Here is a 23,857-nt window from a genome sequence, read left to right as displayed (position 1 = left end):
CCTTAGAAATGTTTCAAGCTTGAAACTTATTTTTTTTTCTGGCAGCATAACACTATTATATTGTAGCAAGATGGTCTAGCAAAAGTGAAAACACCTTCTTGTTTCACTAATTGAACTCCTGTACTTCCTTTTTGGTCATACTGACATGGTCTCATCCGTCTGTTTCCAGATTCTGACTCAATAGCTTTTCTGAAGTTAAACTTGCTAAAAGAACTTCTAGTCCCTCCAGGGTTTTAGGACATTTGTATGATAGATTTCTTCAAATATACATTTCCCAGACTATCACACTTTATAATCTTTTTTGAGAAGTTAAAGGGTCCTTACAACTTGACCAAAATGTGTTCTTTACCGCAGAAACAAAAAACAGTACCTTAGCCCCAGGATGAAAATGTTTTAACCTAGAATTTTTGTTAGAACAATATTTCTAGGCTGTGTGACCCAGTCCCAAATACTCTCAAACAATTAGTATGGCAGAAAATATCAGGTCCTATATTTCAGAAACAAGCTCTAATACAGTTTTGAAAGGGGGTCTTTCTTCCTCTCAGGCTTCCTTAGTTAAAATTAAAATGTGCTTGGGATATCTCCCATACAGGAATTCAAATGATCTGAAACCCATGGAAGCTTAGGTACTTCATGAGGGCAAACATTAAGTATGCAGTAGTAAATCCCAATTATTTCCATCTTTGTCCATATTCCTACCTCAGCATAACTTTTAAAGTCTCATTCTACAAGTCCATCTGTTTGTTCATGATGAACCAATGTAAAGAGTTGTTTATGTTTAAAGAACTGGAAGACCTATTATATTACTTATAGGTTCATAGGTTCATAGGAGATTACTAGGCTAATGTTCCTAGGGCCCTTACATGCTTAGATAAGTTCAACCCTTCTTCCCTTAAGGGTCTAGAGATATGGTCTATGTTATAAGCAGATCTAAATCAGCACCGACTGCCCCTATCCAAGAGGGACACAGATGAAACCCCTAGGGTGAATTGCGGTTTCCCATCCAATCCTCCAAGTTACACTTAATAAGGGTTAATGAGGGATTCTGTTTAACCTGTATTGGAAGTTTATTCCAGAGCAGAGGCAACCTCTGGGAGAATAGCTGTCTCTCCAGCAAGGCCTGTTGATGTCACATGCTAGGTTAAGGTCCCTAGAGTGAGTAAATTGTCTACCATTTGACTTACAAAAGTGCAGTATTTCCATTAAGGCAGGATTGGAGGTTGATCTGTATGCAAGGCACAGGTCACCTTTGAGTAGTCTATATGATACAGAGTATAGGTTCATAGGTTGGTACTAGGCTATCGGCCCTAGGGCCTATACAAGCCTAGCCATAACAATTCCCTGGCTATTTCTTCCCACACTATTTATTTCCCTGGACCCCTGCCTAGCAGGGCAACTGACGTGATCCCTGGGGTGAATTTCCTTTTTCCCATCCAATCATCAATGTTCCTTTTGAAGAGGGCAAAGAGGCACTCTGCTTGACATGTATTGGCAGTCTATTCCAGAGTCTGGGGAGACTCTGGGTCAGGAACCTATCCCCCCAGCATGTTTTGTTTATTGTGATGACAAAGTTTAGATCCCTGGAATGTGTGACTCTGAGGGATTGGGATTTATTTAAGTGTAGCATGTCCAACAGCTCTGGGTTTGACATGGCCTTATATGTTAAGCAGAGATCGCCTCTAAGTAGACGATATGTGACAGACTATAGCTGGAGTTTATTTAACGTGGTCATAGGGCATCTGCTTTAGACCTGTGATTCCTTTAGTGAGGTATTTCTGTGGCCGTTACAGTTGTTGCAGATGTCTTGAGAGGTACATACCAAATGGGATGTTGTATTCTATAATGGATCTAATGAGGGATGAGTACAGTGGGATAATGACCTCCTTTTTTCTGGATGAAAAGCCCTTAGTTATGAGGTGGCCACATAGAAGGGTTTCCTGACTGTTGTGGCAATGTGGTTATCGAAGGTGAGACCACTGTCCACATGTGTCCCTAAGTCTCTTATCACACTTTCAGTGTTTAGTGTACTGCCACCTATGTGGTAATTTACGGGTACATGTTTTTTTCCAAAGTGCATAACTATACATTTCTTGGCATTGAGCTTGAGCCCATGGCTTTGGCACCAATTATCTGTTTCTGTAAGGCCCTTTTGTAGAGTATCCACATCATTTGGGGATTCAATAATGGCTCCCAGTTTGCAGTTATCTGCAAACTTTGTTAGCCAGAGTCCCTTAGTGTTGGCCTGTACTTCAGAGAAGTAGATGCCAAACAAGAGCAGTCCCAGGACTGAACCCTGAGGTACTCCACTTGTCACTTGTCTGGAGCTGGATTTGGAGTCAGCTACTTTTACAGTGTGGGTTCTGTCAGTAAGCCAGTTGGCAACCCATTGAGGGATGTAGGGATTAATGCCCAGCTTAGTAAGTTTATCTATGATTCCAGAGTGGGGGATGGTGTCAATGGTCTTGGCGAGGTCCGGATAGGCTGTGTGAACTGCCTTACCCTCATCCACGGCTCTGGAAACTGATTCAAAGAAGTCAATCAGGTTCAGGAAACAAGATCAGCCCTTCACAAACCCAAACTGGGTGGGGTCCAGTGTTTGAAGGTTGCCAATATCTTTGTTTATAAGTTCCATGATAATACGTTCCATGGCCTTGCAGATCAGGCTCATCAGACTGATGGGCGGTAGTTCCCGGGATCCAAGGTGGATCCCCCCTTGTGGAGTGGGATAACTGTAGCTGTGCACCACTCAGTGGGCATGAAGCCTGAGGTGAGGGTATGATTAAACATGACACTTTGGTGAGGTGCCAGTTCATTTTGTAGTTCATGTAGGACACAACCTGGGATGTCATCTGGTCCCATGGATGCTGTATTCTTAGCTTTGGAGAGTGTGTTTTTTTACCTGTGTGGCCATTATTACCGGAATTTGGCAATCTTCCAGTACTGAGATGGGCCATTTAGGGGGTGAAGTTGGCATTTAATCATTCTACCAGGATATTGGCAATATCCTTGGGATCTGTATATTTAATGTCATTCTGTTGTAGCTCAGAGCAGATCTGAGCATTGCCATTTAGATTCTTGACATAACTATAGAATGCCTTGTGGTTGTCTTTGGAATCTTTGGCAATTTTATTTTCGTAACTAGCTTTGGAGGATTTTATGAGGGATCTCAGCTTCTTACTGAGGTTGGTAAGGGAGTTTTTTGCATCCTGGGATTTTCCTCTTTTCTGCAACAGTTTCTTCCTTTTGTTGTAAAGTTTGTTTATGGCAGGGGACCGCCAGATTGGCTTCCTTTTTTTGGAGGGGAGCATCTTGGTTCTATTTGGGATGGCACGATTCATGCAGTAGAGGATCTGCTCATACAGTGCCTTAGTTAAGACTCAGCAGTTGAACTTTCAGTTCCCATCTGCATGGGTGTCATGAATTTTGTCACTTCTGACTTGAGTAGCATGAAGTTGGCTTTGGAGAAGTTTTTTATGGAGGTTTACTTACTGGGGTGGGGGGGATGTGGATATTAAGGGTGATTAGCTTATGGTCTGACCTGACCAACGAGGGGGTGACCATAGGTGTGGAGCATTGATTTCCCATCTCAGTAATGACCAGGTCTGGGATATTGGAGCCCCTCATGGGACTAGGGATTAGTTGTTCCAGGGCATTGGAATTTATGAATTCCAAGAACCATTGGTCTAAGGTGTTGATACACAAGTAGTTTTCCCTGTTAATGGCAGGGTAGTTGAAATCACCCAGTATTAGGGCATTTGGTTGTATCTTAATATTTTCCAGTATGTTTAGAAAGCTGTAGTGAGAATCTTGGGGCATGGTGGGGATCTGTAGCAAGCTACAGTTTGGATTGCAGTCTTACCTAGTGTTAGTTGCACCTGGAGAATTTCAGACACATTGTGTTGGGCAACTAGCCTGATGGTGTGAATATCCTTGATGAATATGGACACTCCTCCACCTTTAGTGCTTTGATCTTCATTTAGTGACAGTGATTTCAGCCTTTCCATGTAAGACATGTTCTGAAGAACCTGAATTTTCCTTGTAAGGAACCGTTGAGGTCTGTCCAGTTGCTGCAGGTGCCTGTTTAGGTACATACCAAGGTGAGCATTATAATCTATTATTGGCCTGATGAGGGAAGAGTACAGTGGGGTTATAACCTCTTTGGTTCTGGAAGCTATGCCTTTGCTTATGGGGTGATCAAAAGTAAGGCTGCTGTCAATCTGTGTGCCCAAATCTCTCACCTCTGATTTAGAGCTTAGGTTGTTGTTATTAATATGGTAATGTGCAGGGACATTGCCTTTGCCAAAGGGGAAGGGTCTAAATGCAGAGATGATTAGGGTCTGAATGGACAGATGATAAAATCAGCAAAAAGAGAGAAGTATTGCTGGAACTGAATTCATCTTCAAGTCTTGGTGAGTACCTTCATGAGGTGGACCCTGTTTTTCACAAAATCTCTCCAAGACGACACTGATATACAGACTGAATTTTATATAGCATACATCATGGACAGAAGTAGGTTAAAAATAAAGAAGATATCTGAGTGCACAAGTCTCAGGATAAAAAAGTGCCCAATCCTGGTAGGTGCACTGGTACCAGGACTGGAAGAAATGGCAGTGTAGAATCCTCAAGACATGGAAATATTCCTACAATAGGGCTAGGCCAGGCCCATGAGGAGGATGGCTCCCTATTGTAGAAGGAAGTAGCAGTCCACAAAAATCACAAAAACTGATAATCAGTGAAAAAAGAGCCATATAGATAACAGAGTGGACTATTGAGGATAAGAACGAAATTATGTATTGCTACCATTATGCAAGAAGCCCAGAATTTCCAGACAAAAGAAATACAAAAAGATTAAGAGAGAAATTAGAGAAAAAAAATACTGCCGCAAGAAAAACTGTCAGAAGCTTCAAATAAAAATTTGTGTTTATTAATACAACAGATCTGTGAAAAACACTATATAATTTCATAGGTTAATAGGTTCATATCTGATTATTAGGGTAATAACCACAAGAGCCTTTTTAGGCCTTGCCATGCATTCCAAATCTCTGACAAGTTCTGATACCCTTGATAAGTGTAAGCAGAGGCTTGGGAGATGAAACATTTACAAGCAGGGGCCTGGGAGTTGAAATATTTACAGGTTGCCTGTGTCCGTTAGAGACATAGGTGCCAAGCCAGGGATGAATTTCCTGTTCCCCATCCAACTGTCCAGGATGCATGTGAATTCAGTTAGGGAGGAACTCTGCATCACATGGATGGGTAGCCTGTTCCAGAGATGGGGTAATCTCTGGGATACATAACTGTCTCTCCAGCAGGTCCTATTTATATCACAGGCAAGGTTTAAGTCTTTGGAATGGGTAATTCTGGTGCTGTTTGTTTTGCACAATTCCCTGTATGTCATGCATAGATCTCCCCTTAAAAGCCTGTAGGAGACAGAATACAGGGATAGAGCATTGAGGAGGTCTGCATATGACATTTTACTTAAGCCCTGTATTCTTTTAGTGAGGAACATCTGTGGACATTCCAATTGTTGGATATACCTGGTTAGGTACATACCAAAGGGGGCATTGTACTCAATGCTAGGTCTGATGAATGCCGAATACAGTGGAACAATGACTTCCTTTGGCTTAGATGCCATACCCTTGTTTATAAGTTGTTCAGCATCAAAGGATTTCCTCACTACTGTAGACACATGATGATCAAAGGCTGGATTACTATCTATGTGTGTCTCTAAGTCCCTGGGATTCAATGACAGCTCCTAATTGGCAATCATCTGCAAATTTAGTCAGCTAGAGACCACTGACATTGACCTTGACTTCTGAGAAGTAAATGTCAAAAAGGAACAGTCCAAGGACTGATCCCTGAGGGACTCCACTTGTGACTGGCCTCTTTGTAGAGGTGTACTCCCCAATTCTAACTTCCTTGGTCCTGTCTGTGAGCCAGTTGGCTATCGACCCGGTGACATATATGTTTGTAACTAACCTCTTGAGTTTATCAACAATGCCAGAGTGGGATATTGTGTCAAATACCTTGGTAAATTCAAGGTAGGCAGTGTGAACCATTTTGACTTCATCCATTGCTTTGGTGATCTGCTCAAAGAAGTCCACCAGGTTAAGTAGGCATGACCTGCCCTTGACAAAACCAAACTGTGTTGGGCCCAGTATCTGGAGGTTTACTATATCACTATTGATCATTTCCATGATAATTCTTTCCATGGCTTTACATATAAGACTAGTGAGACTTATGGTTTTGTAGTTTTCAGGGTCTGTAGATGGCCCACCTTTGTTCAGAGGGATGACTGTTGCTGCTCTCCATTCATGCAGCATGAAGCCTGTTTGGAGGCTATAATTAAATAGCAATTCCAGAAGCCCTGCTAGGCTATGTTTCATGATATTTAGAAGGCATCTTGGGATATTGTCTGGGCCTACTGATGCAGTGTTCTTGGCCTCAGAAAGAGCATTAAGGACCTGTTCCCTAGTGATAGCCTGGGCGGTTACATTTGATGGTATTTCCTGAGGGAAGGTTGAGAGGAAGAGAGGGGTAAAGTTGGAGCTGAATTTATTGGACAGTAGGTTTGCTATATCTTCTGGCTCAGTATAGGTGGCTCGATTTTCAATGAGCTCTGCACACAACTGTGTATTGCCTTTGAGGTTGTGGACATAGCTAAAGAATATCTTGTGGTAGACCAAGTAACCTTGTGCCATTTGGAAAAAGAAGTGACTGAGGAAGTGCAAAAATTTAAAGAACAAAATTTAGAGATGTTTGAAGGGTATAAAAAAGAAATATGGACATGAGGAAGAAAGAGAGATCTGACATGGTGCAATATTTATGCAAAGGATAAAGACAAATTAAACAACACAAAAAGGCAGCCCCAGAGATATTTGAAAAGAAATACAGGCAAAGGCATCCAGATATGGAACATTTCACAATAAAAACTAAGATCACAAAGAGTGAATGTAGAACAGAAGACGTAGAAGGTAAAAAAATAGAAGCTGAAGTTATGGAATATTTGTGAAATGAAGATTCAGTGCAGAGAGTCTAACGCAGGTCATATCACAGCATGATGGAACAATTAGTCCACAAAGTAAGGAGAAACAAGAAGAGCAGGAGACATCTGAAGAACTATGGACATGTGAAAGAAAAAGAGACATAATATGGTGCAATATTTTTGCAAATGAGAAAGCAAAACTAGTTAATGAAAAAGAACAACATCAAAGATATTTGAAGAGAAATACAGGCAAAGGCATCTGGATATGGAAAATTTTACAATACAAAAAAATTAGAAAACAAAGAAGAAAAGTAGAAAAGAGGATTAGTAATGGAGAAGTTAAAGAAATAGAAACTGAGGTTATGGATTACCTGCAAAGTGAAGGATTTAGCATAGAAAATTCAACTCAGATAACAACACAACACTCTAGAGCAATGGACACCCAAATTAAGGAGAAACCAGTGGAGCAGGAAGCACCTAATCAGTTGACATATGAAGATACTTTGGAGCCTCCCATAGGAAACCAGTACAAAGGTTCAGTTGGAGCTATACAGCAAGGAAAAGAACAGAAAACTGTGACAACTCTGACATAGCCAGTGTCATGGAGTGATAGGCCAGTGAGGTCCCATATGAAAGAGCAAAGGATGACACAGGGTGAAACTGAAGAGAACGTGGCACAGGAAGGTGCTCTGGAACATTCTACAGAATTCCTGTAGGAAATGGCAACAAAGTATGTGCTCTCAAGTTTAGAAGAAAATGATCTAAGAGAGGAGTTGCTTGATTTAATAGACAGGGATAGACATATTAAGATCAATGAAAGAAATAGACTGCAGCAGGCAATAAATCCCAAAAAGTTAGAAGTTTGATAAAACAAATGAAAACAGTAATTAGGAATGTCCATAGAGATTCATTCGATATCCATCCATCCATCCTCAAACCCTTTTTACCATTTTGCAGATGGGGTCAGGGTGTCACTTCAACAGTGTTTACACTGCTGGGTGGCTAGCTCTGCCACAGTAGTTTATCCATACCACTCACTCACACACACATACTCACACCTATGGACAATTTAGAGTGTCCAGTCCACCTACTGCATGTCATTGAAATGTGGGAGGAAACCAGAGCCCCAGGAGGAGCCCAAATGACCACAGGAAGGACATGCAGACTCCAAACAGAAGGCACCCCAGCTGAGAATCAAATGAGAGAACATCTTGCTGTAAGGTGACAACACTAACCGCTCCACCATTACAGATGTCCTGCTTCATGTGACATAACAGAAGTAAACAGGATACATTACTGTGCAGTCAAATTAATAACAGATATAGTCCTACCACAAGAACACAGGGTAGTAAGGGAAAGGATTGTGAGAAAACGAATGCCATCATGGAAGTATCGAATATAGAAAACTATAAAGCAATTAAGTCAAGAAGTGTCACTGTTAGAAGAGTATAGAAGAGGGAACAGATCAACAAAAATACTCAGAAAGATAGACATGATAAAAGTGATGCACAGTATTATAAGGGATCATGATCTATCATGCACTGTTGCAAATAATAAACTAAACATATCAGCATAGCCAAAAAAACATATAAGATACATAGATAAATATAAAGGAAAAGTACAAAACAAGCAATTTATTGATGACCCAAAAAAGTTTTATATAGAATTGGGAAACACCGTAAAAGGAATTGAAAGACTACCAAAACAAGAAGAAATAAATACATTTTGGAGAAATAATTTTGAAGATCCTGTGAAACATAACAAAGATGCTAAATGTTAGAAGAAGTAAAAGAAAAAATAAGTTCAAATGTACAGGATATGAAATGGGATCAAGTAACGGCCAGAGAGATTGAAACAAAGTTAAGAAAAGCCTCTAATTGGAAAACCCCAGGCGCAGATGCAGTACCTAACTTCTGGCTAAAAGTGTTAACATCTTTGCACAAAGATTTATCCATGAGTAAGAACTATTTATATGTGCACCCCAAACAGACACCAGCCTGACTAACAACAGGAAAAACAATGCTCCTACTTAAGAGTGAACCTGCAAGCTACCCTAAAAACTATAGACCAGTAACTTGACTTCTGATGACGTATAAACTATATACTGGAAGTGATGCCTACAGAGTTTATAGTCATTTAGAAAAAACTCAATTATGGCAATAGAACAAAAGGGTAATAAAAGAAAGCCATATGGAACAAAGTGTCATTTGTTGTTAAATAAAGTCATAGTGGAGAAATGCAAAAAGGGGAAGAATCTAAGTATGGCATGGATGATAGACTACAAAAAAGCATTTGACAGTATCCCACATTCATGGATAAAACAGTGCTTACAAATGTGAAAAATACACCTTACACTGCTAAAACTACATCACAGTGACCATGAAACAATGGTAAACCCCTTTGCAGTTAAGTTATGGTAAAGGACAAATTATTATTCCAGGGATAAAATTCCAAAGGGGGATATTCTAGGGCAACTGTCTGTCACCGCTGCTCTTTTGCCTTACCCTTAACCCATTAAGCTGCCTGCTCAGCTGATTAGGTCCTAGCTATAATTTGGCCCCAGAAAGCAATAAAGTGTAAAGACTTCTCATCTTCTCTTTGCAGATGATTTAAAACTGTATAGCTTAACAGATGAGGAACTGAAAGCACAACTGCAAGTAGTCAAAATACTCATTAATATTTTTCTTTTAATGAAACTCTACATAGCTACTAATTGGTTGAATCCATCTCAAACTTCATGGGATAATTTTAGGACCTTAGTGATAAAACACATTTTAGCCCACAAATACGTAATTAATAATCAAAACAAAAATCCTTATAACTGGAAACTGTGGGAACAAATGTTCAATATTATACTGGCTTAAAACATGGAATTTAAAATTTTCCTTTGTTATGAATATTATATAATACAATTTTATCTAAAACCATATTATTGGAAGATACTATTCCGGGAGAAAATAATCTTTGTTTCTACAGCTATAGGAAATATGGAAGCGTTCATGTAAATAGGGTATATATGTTGCTTGAATGTTATTAGAAGCTTTGTTTGAAAATCACCTGTGTATTTCTATGTCAAATGTTTTGTTTGAATAAGCTGAAAAATAATAAAGAATTATTATGGAAAAAAACAAAAAAAAAAACTTTTTCAGATGATATAAGAATGTCATTTGGTCTTGATAAATGTGCAAAAGCAACCTTTAAAGTAGGAAAAATGCAGCACCAGGAAAACATCAGTTTAGAACAAGAATGTGATATAAAAGAACTTGAGCAAGAGGGAGTGTATAAATATTTGGGAATTGATGAAGGATCAACTATAAAACACGAACAAATTTGAATAAAACTCAGTAAGGAATATTTTAGAAGACAAAGACATCTAGGAACAAAGATTCAGACGTGCTCTTCCTGTTCTAACTTACAGTTTTGGAGTGATTGACTGGCCCCAAAAGGAGTTGGATAGATTAGACAGGAAAACAAGAAGGATGCTTCATGCTCATCAAATGATTTATAAAAATCAGTGCATACCAAGATTATATGTTCCTCATTCCAAAGAAGGTATGGGCCTCCTTGAAATTGATTACATGTATAGATCTGCAATCGTGGGACTCTATACATATCTGCTGACCTCACAAGACCCAAACATAGTGAAAGTTTTGAAACATGAGGAGAATAAATCTAAGTTGACTTTGCTGCTTAGTCTAGCAGAAGCATATCGGCATCAAGCAGGAATGGAAATCAAACCAGAAGTAGATAAAAATCAGGCAGCAACTGAATATGCCAAAAAATAAAACAAAAGAAAGAATGTAAGGTAAAGGATCAGTTGAGAAGACAAGAATGTGGAAAATGCATAAATATAGTTGCAAGTGCAGAAAACTCCTGGAACAGCCTCATGTTGATCAGGATCAAATGAAGGAATAGTTAAGGAGAGGCAAACAAAAATCAAAAGATGAAAGGTTAATATTGGGGGCCCAAGGTAGTGGTCTACTTACATGTTGGTTTACAAAGTCCAATGAACATGTGGGAGAAACAGACAAATATAGGTTTTGTAAAACAGAATTGGAAACAGTTGCACACCTTGTTGCTGGTTGTAACATACCAATGGCAGAAGGACTGTATATGAAAGGCATAATAATGTGGCAAGACTGTTGCACTGGGGATTGCAAAAACATTATGGTATGCAAGTAGCTGAAAAACACTTAAAACATGAGCCCCAAAGCATCGCAAAAAAATGATGGTCTACATCACATGGGATCACCCTTTACCAACAGTTCAAAAGACAGATGCAAAAAACAGATATAGTGGCCCATAAAAAGAAGACAAAAGTAGCATTGAGCATTGAAATTGCTATATACATGCAACCCCATACAAACTGCAAAAGGAGTCACTACTGGGCACAATGTGGGCACTGTGAAGAGCACTTCTGCCTGACAGCAAAGATTGAAACAATACTAATTTCATGAACTTTAATCATAACTTAGGAATGGGGTACATTCCCATCAGGGTATTAGAAACTCAAAAGATTTGGAGAAATTAAAAAGAGAAGATAATGCCTTTTTTTGCATTGAATTTAAGACAAGGACTTAGGAACCAATCATTGGTTTGCATACGTCCTTCTTGTAGAATGTTGACATCATTTGGGGACTCCACAACCACAGACCTTTTGTTTTTGCCTGTACTTCTGAGAAGTAGATTCCAAACAATATGGGCCCCAGCACCGATTCCTGTAAAGCACCACTGCTCTGTTAAGTTCCCTATTTTGACTGTATGTATTCTGGAGGTGAGCCAGTTTGCAACCCACAAGACAGTATATGAGTTGACCACTAGTTGAGTCAGTTTTTCAATGATGCCTGACTGGGGGATTGTGTCAGAGGCCTTGGCTAAGTGTAGGTATGCTGTATGCACAGATTTGCCTTCATCCAGGGCTTTGGTGACAGTCTCAAAGAAGTCCACCAGGTTCAACAGGCAGGATATTCATTTAACAAAATCAAATTGGGTCAGATCAATTGTTTAATGGTCTCCTGTTTCCTTGTTGCTAAGGTCTATGATGATTCTTTCCATGGACTTGCATATAAGGCTGATTAGGCTAATGGGTCTGTAGTTCCCAGGGTTAGTGGATGCACCCCATCTTGTGCAAGGGGGTGATGGTAGCTGTTTTCCATTCAGCAGATGCAAAACCAGTGCTTACGCCATGGTTAAAAAGGGTACCCCATGGTGTTGCTAATTCTTGTTTTAAACCATTGAGAATGCAGCCTGGGATGTTTTCAGGTCCCATAGCAGCTGTGTTTTTGACCTTCGAGAGAGTGCTTAAGACCTGCTGTTTAGAGATGCTAGGTGGAGAATAGGTGGTAGGAATGTTTTGTGGAATATGTGGCTGGTACAGGGGTAAAAGTTTTTACTGACCCTGTCCACTAGCAGGTTGGATATTTCCAACGGTTCAGTATATTTGATACAATTCACTACCAGCTCAGAGCAAATCTGGGGTTTTCCTTTAAGGTTTCTGATGTACCTAAAAAATGTCTTATGGTTATCCTTAGCTAGGGATGCTAATCTAGATTCATAGTTAGCTTTAGATAACATTACAAGATGTCTTATTTGCTTGTTCACGCTGATAAGGGTGTGCTTCCAATTCTGAGATTGTTAACCTTAACCTCTTAACATAAAGGTTGTACCCTGATCATTTAAAATTTATTTGGGTATTCAACAAAAACCTCGAAAAAATAAGCAGTATCTCTTTTAACTATGGTTATCACAGTCACTTTTCTCCAAAAGATGGCCTCAGGGAAGTGAGTGTCATAATTTGCTATATCAATATCTACATATCTATATATCTACCTATATACGTAAAAATATGTATATGTGTATATATATATATATATATATATATATATATATATATATATGTCCTATTTATTTTATCGACAGTATGGTTCATCGAACCGTACTTTGTCGAAATTACTTTAGCAAATGTGCATTTTGTTGAATATGCACTTTTGCTAAAGAAAACAAATAAAAAGGAAAACATGCAGTTTGAATGTTGCATGTTGCCTTAGTTGTACATCAATGTATACTGTTGATGTACAATTAAGGAAAGTTTTGTTGAGATCGTAGTATAGTGGGGGTAAGGGAATATTCCCTTTTCCACACTGTAGTACGATCTTGGAGTGAGAATTCTAAAGTAGGGGGTATGGGGGGCACAGCTGTTTTACTTTTTTAGTTATTGATTTTTTATTCCGTGAAAGTGCATTTTTGATGGAATGCACTTTCGCGGACGTAACTTCGAGGAAGTACGGTTCGATGAACCGTACTTTTGATCAAAAACGTAGATATATATATATATATATGTGTGTGTGTGTGTGTGTGTGTGTGTGTGTGTGTGTGTGTGTGTGTGTGTACACACACACACACACACACACACACACACACACGTAAATATATTATATATAAATACATATGTTTTATATAGATATATATATATATATATATATATATATATATATATATATATATATAGTTAAAGTAATCTGTTGCATAAAATGTCAACATCTCTAATGCTGACAACAAAATGTTGACAATTAACCATTTGAAATATCAGGACCTTCTAGAGCGAGCCCCAAAATTTGGAGACTGAATGGTAGAATGTTGGGACTTTTATAAACTAAGTCCGAGATGTCATTTTTCTGAATATTCTCTTTTCTCTATGGTTAAGTGATCTTGGTGCTGGTTTACATAAGTTCAGAGGGTGTTTTAAGGAGAAGAGCGATTTTCAAGATTCGCACCTTTCAGTCTTTTTTTTGGCTTTTTGGCACTCAGCATTTCAAATACCGACATTTCAATAGTGAGCCTGCTGACATGCTATTTATTACATATGCTCCTAGGATTAACCTCGGAGCAGGAAAAGTTTAACACATGTTTTATGTGGGAAGGCAAGCTCTACTGCATCCCTCACCCCCCCCCCCCGCTAATTATGTATTCCCTGTCCAAGATGTGTAATGCCTTGGGAAAGTGTATATTCCTCAACCCCAGGTTTTGCCAGTCTTGCACACCTGACCATCATCTGTTTTGTCAACCAAAGCATGTCAGTAAAACAGAGGTCGACATTAGTTTCAGTGATGTTCACCAATGCATTACAGATAGAGATAGAAATATAGAAATATATATATATAGATATATAAATATATGGATATAGGTATAGATATAGCTATAGCTATAGATAAAGATATAGATATAGATATAGATATAGACATAGATATAGATATAGATATAGGTGTAGATATAGATATACAATTCCTTGACTTCATAACACTCTAGACCAGCTCATCTCATCCACCACAAGGGAAGGTAATATTCTGGACTTGGATCTCACCAACATGGTCGACCACTGCACTACTCCCACAGCACATTCTTCCCTGGTGAGCTCAGATCATCAGTCTGTCTCAGTAGAGGTTTCTATCCCACTCAACTCCCACCCCAGCTTTAATCAGGCTAAAAAACTTCTCAAAAGCTGACTGCATGTTTCTAAGGGAGGGTATCAGTAGCTTCACACCACTGTCATCAGAGGATGCAGACAACTATGCAGAACAGTACATCAATGTAGTATACAAGCACCTGTACAACTGCATGAACTCAGCCATGCCCAACGGAACTAAAACCTGCCCTCAAGGAAACACAAACCTGTCTGGTGGACATCCTCTAGCAACAGACTTTACAACAAAAGGAAGAAACTGTTGTCAAAGGGTAAAAAGGAACAAATTCCAAATCGGAAAAACTCCCTCCTTAGCCTCATCAAGCAAATTACATCATTAGTGAAAACCTCCAAAGCCAATTATGAATCGAAACTAGCCTCTGAAACAGAGGAAAACCACAAAGCCTTCTTCAATTACGTCAGGAATCTCCATGGCAAAGCCCAGGTTTGTTCTGAATTAGTATTTAATGGTATCACTTACACTGACCTGTTGACTTAGCCAACCTGCTAGCAGATAGGTTCAGTGCAGACTTCACCCTCCTGCCCCCCCACTAAAGGCCCTTTCAACAAGAGCAATATTTAAATATTGTCCCTATTTGTGAGCCTTTGTCCCACTTTTATTTATGGCTTAGCCCAGATATTCTTGCTGTAAGAGCTTGAGAGGTATGGCTGCAACCTTGCTGTGCTACAGCTCTGTGCTGTAAGATCTGCCCTTCTCTGAGTTGCATACAGGTAATGCTTTGCTTCTTTCATTGATTGGTTGTCTCCTGTCAACATTCTTCACTATCAAGCAGCTATAATTATGAGAAGAGTTTCCTGTTTACCAGTCATTCATTTTAAAAGGTCTTCAATTGCTTTTTCCATATTTCCAGTACAACAGAAATGTTAATTGAGTATTTAAACATGAGGCTACTATAGCAATACATTTTACTATCGGGAAAATCCCTGGATAGGCAAAGTGTTTTTGTGCAGCAGGATTTCAGTCTTATACAGGTCTCAAAAACTGATGATTTGCATGTAATTTATTGTTTTTATACAACACTTCAGATACTTTTTTAGCTTTAAAAAGAAGTGCTGTTCCCACTTGTATCTGTGAACACAGACAGTAAGCAGCTAATGTAAATTTTGCCATCACTGGAGTACCATGCACAGCCGGCTTTGCCCTGTACGGCAATTCTTGGCAGTAAAAGACCTGCAGTTTGACATCTAGAAAATAGTTCTGTGCCTTTACTTAAAATAATATTCAGTAAATTATAACACAAATTAATTTCACATAGGGGTTTCTATGCAAAAACATGTTAAGCACTTCACTTTTTGCTGGGCAAATAACTAAACAGAATTGTGGTTTTCAAGACTTAGTTGCATGAAATAAAGTTCTAATACGACACAAGCTTTTTCTGTTGGTGTATAAGTAACAGACAATTTTGATAAGGATTAGTAAGAGAAAATTCTTACACTTTAGTGTTCCCTGAAACAACTACACAGTGGTCTGAGCTATACAACTGTTTAACATACTCACAACTTATTACTACTCACAATCTTATACATGCACCAGAAACATTGCCCAGCACTAAAAGATACCCTGCAAAACCGCACTTCAGGCAGAGACCTTTGATAAACCAGTAATCTCTTAGTAATCACAACAAAGTTTAATAACTCAGCAGGTGGCTCACTATACTCTTATTGCATATCTACACTCTGGAACACCATCCCAACATACCTGAAACAGATCATGAAACTTTTCACCTTCAGGCCCTTTCTAAAAGAAGACCTAAACCCCACGTCGTCATGCACAGGCTTCTCACCTGGGTAACTTCATTTTCCTTTATCATCCCATAACCCCTAACCCTTTATAAAATGTATCTCCTTCTACACAACAAACCTTTCTAACACTCCTTCTCAGTTATCCTCCTACATTATCCTCACTTTACATTTCAGTTTCTTTCTGACTTCCCACTTTATCCAACACCTTCAAAAACTCTCCCCCACTATCTTACAGCCAGGTTCTGTGTCAGTATGTACCCTAATATTCTTAATGCCACTATCCTTGACTCATCAGGTATACAATACCTCTCTCCCTCTTCTAGCTTTAACTACTATCTACCTACCAACTAGTGTTTCACATCTATTACCGAATTATATTTATTCCTAAGATATATTATAGCCTGCCTTACCCATGATTTATAAGTCGTATTGAAATCTTCTTGTCATATATTGCACATGAACTGGTTGCATACTAAATGTTTTATATTTGAAGTCTAATATTCTGTATAACGTCACCATAGAAGAAATATCTGTTTTATCTTTGTATAGTGTCACTATAGAACAATTATCTGTTTGTATCTAAATATCTTGAGAACTATCTACGTATTGTATCTTTGTGAAAAAAAAAACTTTTCTCACTAGGCCTCCACTGAAAATGGGATTTGCCCTTTTGGATTTTTCTGGTCAACAAAGACAAATATTAATAATAATAATAATAATAATAATAATAATAGTAATAATAATAGTAATAATAATAATAATACATGTAGCATGCAAATAATCTATTTTGTACCTAACTTTCCATCTGTAATTTTCTACATATTATTGGTCTCTATCTGACAATATCTCTTGTTTACATTACAAATATACATTCATTTAACTGGTTTGTAATATTGTTGCACTGTCATCCATTTGGCCAAGGTCATGGTTAAAAGGGCCATCTGATCAGTTTACTTAACCAGTTAGTAAATGAAAAAAATATCTGTCAAAGTTTTTACTTTATTAATTACACAGATTGTTTAACAGAAGAATGTCTTTAACTTTTTACTTTATAAATTGTACCCTGATTCATTCCAGTATCACCAAACTATTACAAATTAATTTAAATTATAAGGGTATTCAGTATGGCTATTTTTATTAGAAGATTTGCATGAGGGACCATTTATATAACTGTAAACGTATGTCTGAAGTAATGTTTGACATGGGGTCACCTTATCACTGTTATCTGAAAATCATACCTCTCAACCTCTTGGTGCAATAAATCTGGACAAAGCCCATCAAAAGGAGGGACAAATCCCCATAAATAGGGACAAATTTTAAATATTGTTCTGATAAACTTAGAAAGTTGTTAGAGTAACAGGGTTTGTTTTAACATACATTTTCTGAAGGATTTGACGTCTGAAACTCAAATGTATGTCATTATTTAGTGACCTTAATTCACAGATCATCTAAGTGATTTGCCAGAAAACCATAGATTTTATGAGGAACAGACAAAAACATGAAGCAAAAATCTGGACATTCTGTGAAAATCTGGACAGTTGAGAGGTATGCTGAAAATCAGTCTATGAAGATTTCTAATTTTCTAAAGTATGAGGTATTTGCTTTGTGATTCTACTGTCATGTAAAGCTGAGACTTTTAGAGAAAATTAAGACGGCCTGCAAGTGCCATGCAGAGTTGACATGAAAAAAAATAATAATTTGTCCAAGAAGCACTGTAACATAGTGGGCTAGTGGTGCAGGCTGCATCTGCATATTAGATCCTCATGACAGTATCAATAAAAGGAAGGCAGACTGAGTGCCTCTCGTGACAGTATTCATATATGGAAGACAGACTGAGTGCTTCTCATGACAGTATCAATAAATGGAAGAGAGACTAAGTGCCTATCTCATCTATTGACAGAGTTTATGATTTCAGGATTTTACATATACACAAGCTATAATTCCATGTAATAAAATTATTGTCATTCTGATATAATATTTCTTGATTATTGAAATACTGCACAGTAATTTAACCCTAAGTTATTTATTATTCCATGTGCCTTTTAAACATCAGAATAACTCAATTTCTTAGTGGATACATGTCTGATATATCAGCGTACTAGACAGAGACTGCTTGTTTGAGGCATCCCCAGTTGGGCAGAATCCATAAGATAATCAGCTGCACAGTATATTAATGATAACAAAGGCATTTTGCACAAGTCACAAATGAGCAACTGAAGATAATTTGCACTGAAAGCCACGCACAGTAATAGTGCATAATGATAGTGTATCACAATAATAGACTGCAACAGACAGATATATGAGGCGAATAAAGTTTAAAGCTTGGTCTTACTGCACACCCTCGTTATAGTTCATTTATTGCACAAATATTGTAGGAATTAATTACAGCCCTGCTATACCTACTGCAGATGCCACAGTGCTCATGGCTGTTTGGAAATGTTGCATTCTAGCAACAGCTCTGGTAACAGAAAATTAATCTGGAGTGATAGAAGGGCTATCATGAGCATTAGTTAAAGATATGTCCAAGCATATTAAGTACATACATTGTCACACATTTTGTGTATAATAGACTACAGAATGTAAAAGGACTGTTCAGACTTTCACTTGCCTATACATTCATGACATCATTTTGAGGCTTATACCTGCACTGTTGAGCTGCAGGAGTAAGTCATACAGACACGATAGCTGTCTGATGAGAAAAAGAAACTGGGCAAACTATATCACAAACATGCAAACAGAGAACATCGGTTATATCGGCAGTGATTAATTAGTCAAAAATGGTTCAAATCAAGGATGACTGACCAAATAGTGCTATGACTAGATGTTAAATGTTTTTTATCAGAGCAAATCCTCTCTCTATGCTACTCATAATGAGGGGTGCACACTCATTACCACCTGACATGTCATATTTAACTGAAAAGACATCAGTACTTAAGGAGAAATATAGCACTAAAAGAATTTAAAACTTTTCTGATGCCCCATTTGGTTAATCTGTGTAACTCAAAGTTTTCAACTAATTGTTCAGCATTGAAATCGGTGATTCCTAAGAGCAACTGCCACCAAACAAAATATCACAGAATGCCATATTACCTTCTAATACTGATACAAGATCATCATTCCGCCTTCTTTTCCCTTATTGATTGTTTGTATCCCCCCTGTGCAGCAGGTTACTGGATTGATGCATGATAGTGAGGAACAGCAAGCCTTGTAATGCCTGTCCCTCACTTAATGAGACTTCAGTATACTAGCAGGTTTGGTGGGTGTCGTGGAGGTTATGGTTATGGAATGAAAATGCAGGGCCATTATGGATAACAATATCAACTGAATGAGCACCTACCAGTTTTCCAGACTAGCCAAAAGGGCCCTGGAGAACTAATACAGTCAGTACAGTTATGTGTGATAAAGGGAGGTAGAGAGTATAGTTTGTGTAGACATGGCTTCCTAGGTAGCACATGGGTAACACACTTGAAATTTGCTCAGAATGATTTAATTCAAGGAAAGAACATTGGCATACAAGGTCCCCATCAGTTTCCCAAAGGAGGAGGAGGATGTGTCATGAGAAAAACTAACTTCAAGCAGTTATACTGCAACAATGCAGTTATATACGTGAGTTGGAGGCATGACTTATGTAGCAGATGAACTAGAAACTTTTTGTTTGGTAGTCTGTTCAAATCATCACTGTGGTTTGTGTTTGAGGTTGGTTTTCTTTACTGGCTGGATAGGATAAGGGATATAAACCACAGGAAAAACGAGTTCTTCATGAGCATCAAAGCTGAACCCCCTAAATGAGCTGTTCAGCACTCTAGATTATACTCGGATTCAGGTTATCTGTGCCATAGTCAGGACTTTAGTCCTCAGTAACACAGATACAGGCAATATTTCTAATGTATTCTACAAAAGGGTATAACATAACATTGATACTATATGGAAAAGGAAAGAGGTGTAGGGAATTGATATATCTTAACATTACTGTATTTTTTAAGAAAATTGATAAGGTCTTAAAATTTGAATGAGAAGTCAAAGTTGTCCTTTATTTCCACTGATTTAACTAGGAAATATTTTTAGCATATTAGAACATGTCTCAAAACAGCTGAGCTAGTTGGAAGTTCTCCTCCACTTTGATATAATAGTTTTGTAAGTTAGGTTTGCACCCCTTCAGTGCACATGTTTGACTGGACATGCAGCCAAATGAAAAGCACTGAAGTAAAGATAACATATGCAAATGAAACTTTCAACATTTTTTAAGGGTAATAATATCAATGTAATAATCCTATGTTGATGATACTTTTTTGATGTTTTCTGTTTCACTATTTTAGATCCTGCTGGTCCTACAGAGTTTGCTGTTTTTAAAGAAAACACAACTTCCACCAGTTTGATGGTTCAGTGGCTATCATCACTAGGAACGGTAGACTGGTATAACATATCACTATTTAGACTGGGGGAAGACAATGCTCAGACCTTTCTGGCATCAGTGAATACATCAGAGAAGAATGTGACATTTAAAGATCTTGTGCCTGGTAATAAATATATGATGACCATTACTGCTGTTGCTGGAAATAAAAGTTCTGTTGCACACTTTACCACTGGATCAACAGGTAAGAAGTTTATGGGTAAACAGTGAAAGAATAACTTGAGACTTATTTGGGGTATTTTTGCTTTATTACTGTCATAGATTCTGGATTGTTTGTATATGTGTTTGTGTGCGAGTACGTCTATGTAAGCATATATCTACATCTATCTAAATATCCAAACACAAAAAGCCCAATAGTAGAGGTAACTGGAATAAAAAGCAGGACCACAGCAAGATAAAATCCGCTGGTTTAATACAAAAAGGTGAGCGCTTTTGCAATGGTAACCATTGTTTCATCAGACAATTCATTTAAAAAGTAGCAACACATAAATACTTTAATTCAATACAAATCAACCAATCCTAACACTCAAAAATTAATTAGTTGCCTTGGTTACACATTACATTAAAACTAGAGCTTAGTAAAATAGAACCTAGTAAAATAAAGGCATATGCCCATATATACAAAATATAAAATTGTATAAAGAAAATTACTTTGTGAATGCATGTATATTAATCTCATTGTTTTGGAAGTGGTACTTATGCAAATACTAATATTATCTTAACTTTCTGGATTTTAATGCTGACTTCAAGGGAATGCTCTCATTTAAACCCAAACCTCTATGTGCTCCCAGTCTCAAAATTCATTGTACTTCCATGTTTTCACTGGTATTGACTATGTCCAACATCCTAATGTTAACATTCTGAACATGTAGTACCTGAAATAAAAATACATGCTTATCACCCTTGGCCAGTGTCTGCCTAGCTAGACCACTATATACTTGCCCTTTTCTAGTGCAATAAAGATGGTCCCTAATCTGTTCCCTAAGGTGAAGATTGGTCTTACCAACATAAATCTGAAAGCATGTTTTACAGTGAGCCATGTACACTACATTACTGGTGTTACAATCAGCAGAATTCCTAAGCTCCCAGAGCTTCCATTGTTCCTGGATGCTTAAAAAGTCTAGACTCATCCACATAAGTACAGTATGCACAGTGTCCACATCTATGAGTACCCTTCACTATGTTGTCCTTCAAAACAAATGTCCTTGGATAGCATAACTGCTGCTTTAAAATTTTCTTGTTTTTAAATACAAAATGTGGTTGTCTGCCTGCTATATTAGTGGTATCCTCATCTACTAGCAGCATATACCAATTCTGTTGAATAATGGTTTCAAATGTTTTCACGTCCTTTGTGTATGGTAAGACAATAGGAGAGTAGGTTAGTGCTCTGCTCTTGATACCTACCCTTTCACTACATACTCTATCAGAATAGTAGGGCTTAGCTTTAACTTCTCTTTCTTTATCTACTTTATGATACACCTTATTAATTTATTGTTCATTATAACCCCTGCTTAAAAAACCTGTTCTTAAATTACTTAGCTCATTTTCATACACTTCCTCTTGGCAATATAAACGTGATATTCTCATTGCCTGTCCTCTAATATTATTAGGAAAAATACGTTGGTTGTGCATGCTGTTCCTATATAGAAAAGATGGTCTATAACACTGTTTCCTGTGTAGCTTCGTAGACCATCTATTATCTTCTTTGTAGATGGTAACATCCAAGAAACCTAAACTCTTTTCAGAACAATTCATTGTGAACTTTAGAAAGTCACTAGTGGTATTCAGATGTGAAAATAAAGACTTGACTTGTTCCCCATTACCCTTCCAGAAAATAAAAATATCACCTACAAAACACCTATAAAAGGCTATTTGGGGATTGCCCAATAGGTGTTCATATTCCCAATTTACCATTTATTGGCACAACTTGTGCCCATAGCAACCCCTGATAACTGCTGATAACTTGTTCCATTGAACATAAAGATATTATGTTCCAGCACTAATTCTAACAACATACAAAGAAAATCTATCTTGGTATTAGAAAATGTCCCTTGTCTTGCCAGCACTGATTTCACCATGCTAATCCCTTGGTCATTCGGTATACTCGTGAATAAGGACACCACATCAAATGAGGCTAACATCCCTGTGTCTGCTGTTCCCATGTCTCTCACTGCCCCATACAGAGCCACTAAAAACTGTTCAGTATCTCTCAGAATATATGTAAATTCAGTAAGCACTGTCTTCAATTCACTATCCAAATAAATGGAAATGGGTTCTGTTAGCCACCCTGCCCCTGCTACTATTGGTCTAAATTTTGGGCTAAATGTGTCTTTGTGAATCTTTGGAAGACTGTGAATTTGAGGAATAAGTGGATTTTCAACAACAAAAAACTCCATACACATGCATTCATGTAAAGTACTTGCAATCCGTTCATTCATATCAAAAACAATTGCTGTTGATACTTTTCTATATACATTTAAATTCAATAATATTTCTTGCATAGCTACATAATAAAAGTCAGAGTTTAGTATCACCACTGGTCCCCCCTTTGTCAGCAGGTCATATAAGTATACTGTCATTCATTTGCAGTTCATGCATTGCATTGCACTCATTCATTAAGTTATACACTTCCTCTTTCAAAAAATAGTTACTTCCAGTACCATATACAGCATTCTCACAAGCCTTAAAAAAAGTTTCTATATTATGTGGCAACACTGGCACAAAAGTATTGTTTTTCTTAAACTGAGTACTCCTTGTTTCATTCACATTTCCAAACTGCTGTTTAAGCGTTACATTCCTAGTAAACATTCGTAAACACAAATAAAGTTCACCAATGTCCATTTTAGTTGAAGGAATGAAACTTAGACCTTTATTCAGCAGAGAAGTCTCGGCTGTAGTCAATTTATCCTTGGAAATATTCCATACTAACTCTCCTACCCATTCACCCACATTTTCTTTAAAGTATGAGTTTGCAAATGACCTGGTGCCTCCTTCCATTCCTGGCCTCTGTAAATATCTTGTCCTATGGCTTTCTTCCTCCCTGCTTGAAAGGGTAGGGGTAGAACTGGAAAAACCTGTTGTCGTCCTCCTTCCATATTTATTTTTCGTCTTACCACAGGCACTATTGTAGAAGTACTTAATGACTTGTCATTGGTTACCAAAATGGAAGGAACTTCCATCGGTGTAGAGTAAACTGAGGATACCTCATTTGGTGTGGGAACACTCCTTCCTTGCTGCTGAT

At 37.9% G+C, this 23,857-nt stretch overlaps 1 protein-coding gene across 3 annotated transcripts in view; it reads left to right on the top strand.

Annotated features, from left to right (window-relative positions):
* Positions 1 to 23,857, top strand: part of PTPRB (protein tyrosine phosphatase receptor type B) — a 796,390-nt gene that overhangs the window by 466,163 nt on the left and 306,370 nt on the right. For all 3 annotated transcript variants that reach the window (XM_044057004.1, XM_044057003.1, XM_044057005.1), the window contains one exon: positions 20,522 to 20,800. In XM_044057004.1, the coding sequence (XP_043912939.1) occupies positions 20,522 to 20,800 (279 nt within the window). The remainder of the gene's footprint in view (positions 1 to 20,521; positions 20,801 to 23,857) is intronic.

The sequence above is a fragment of the Protopterus annectens genome, chromosome 15.part0 (assembly GCF_019279795.1).
Source record: "Protopterus annectens isolate FY-2018-M chromosome 15.part0, PAN1.0, whole genome shotgun sequence".
Taxonomy (NCBI): Eukaryota; Metazoa; Chordata; order Ceratodontiformes; family Protopteridae; genus Protopterus; species Protopterus annectens.
Note: the sequence above shows the minus strand (reverse complement) of the source record. Positions and strands in the feature narration are given on the sequence as shown.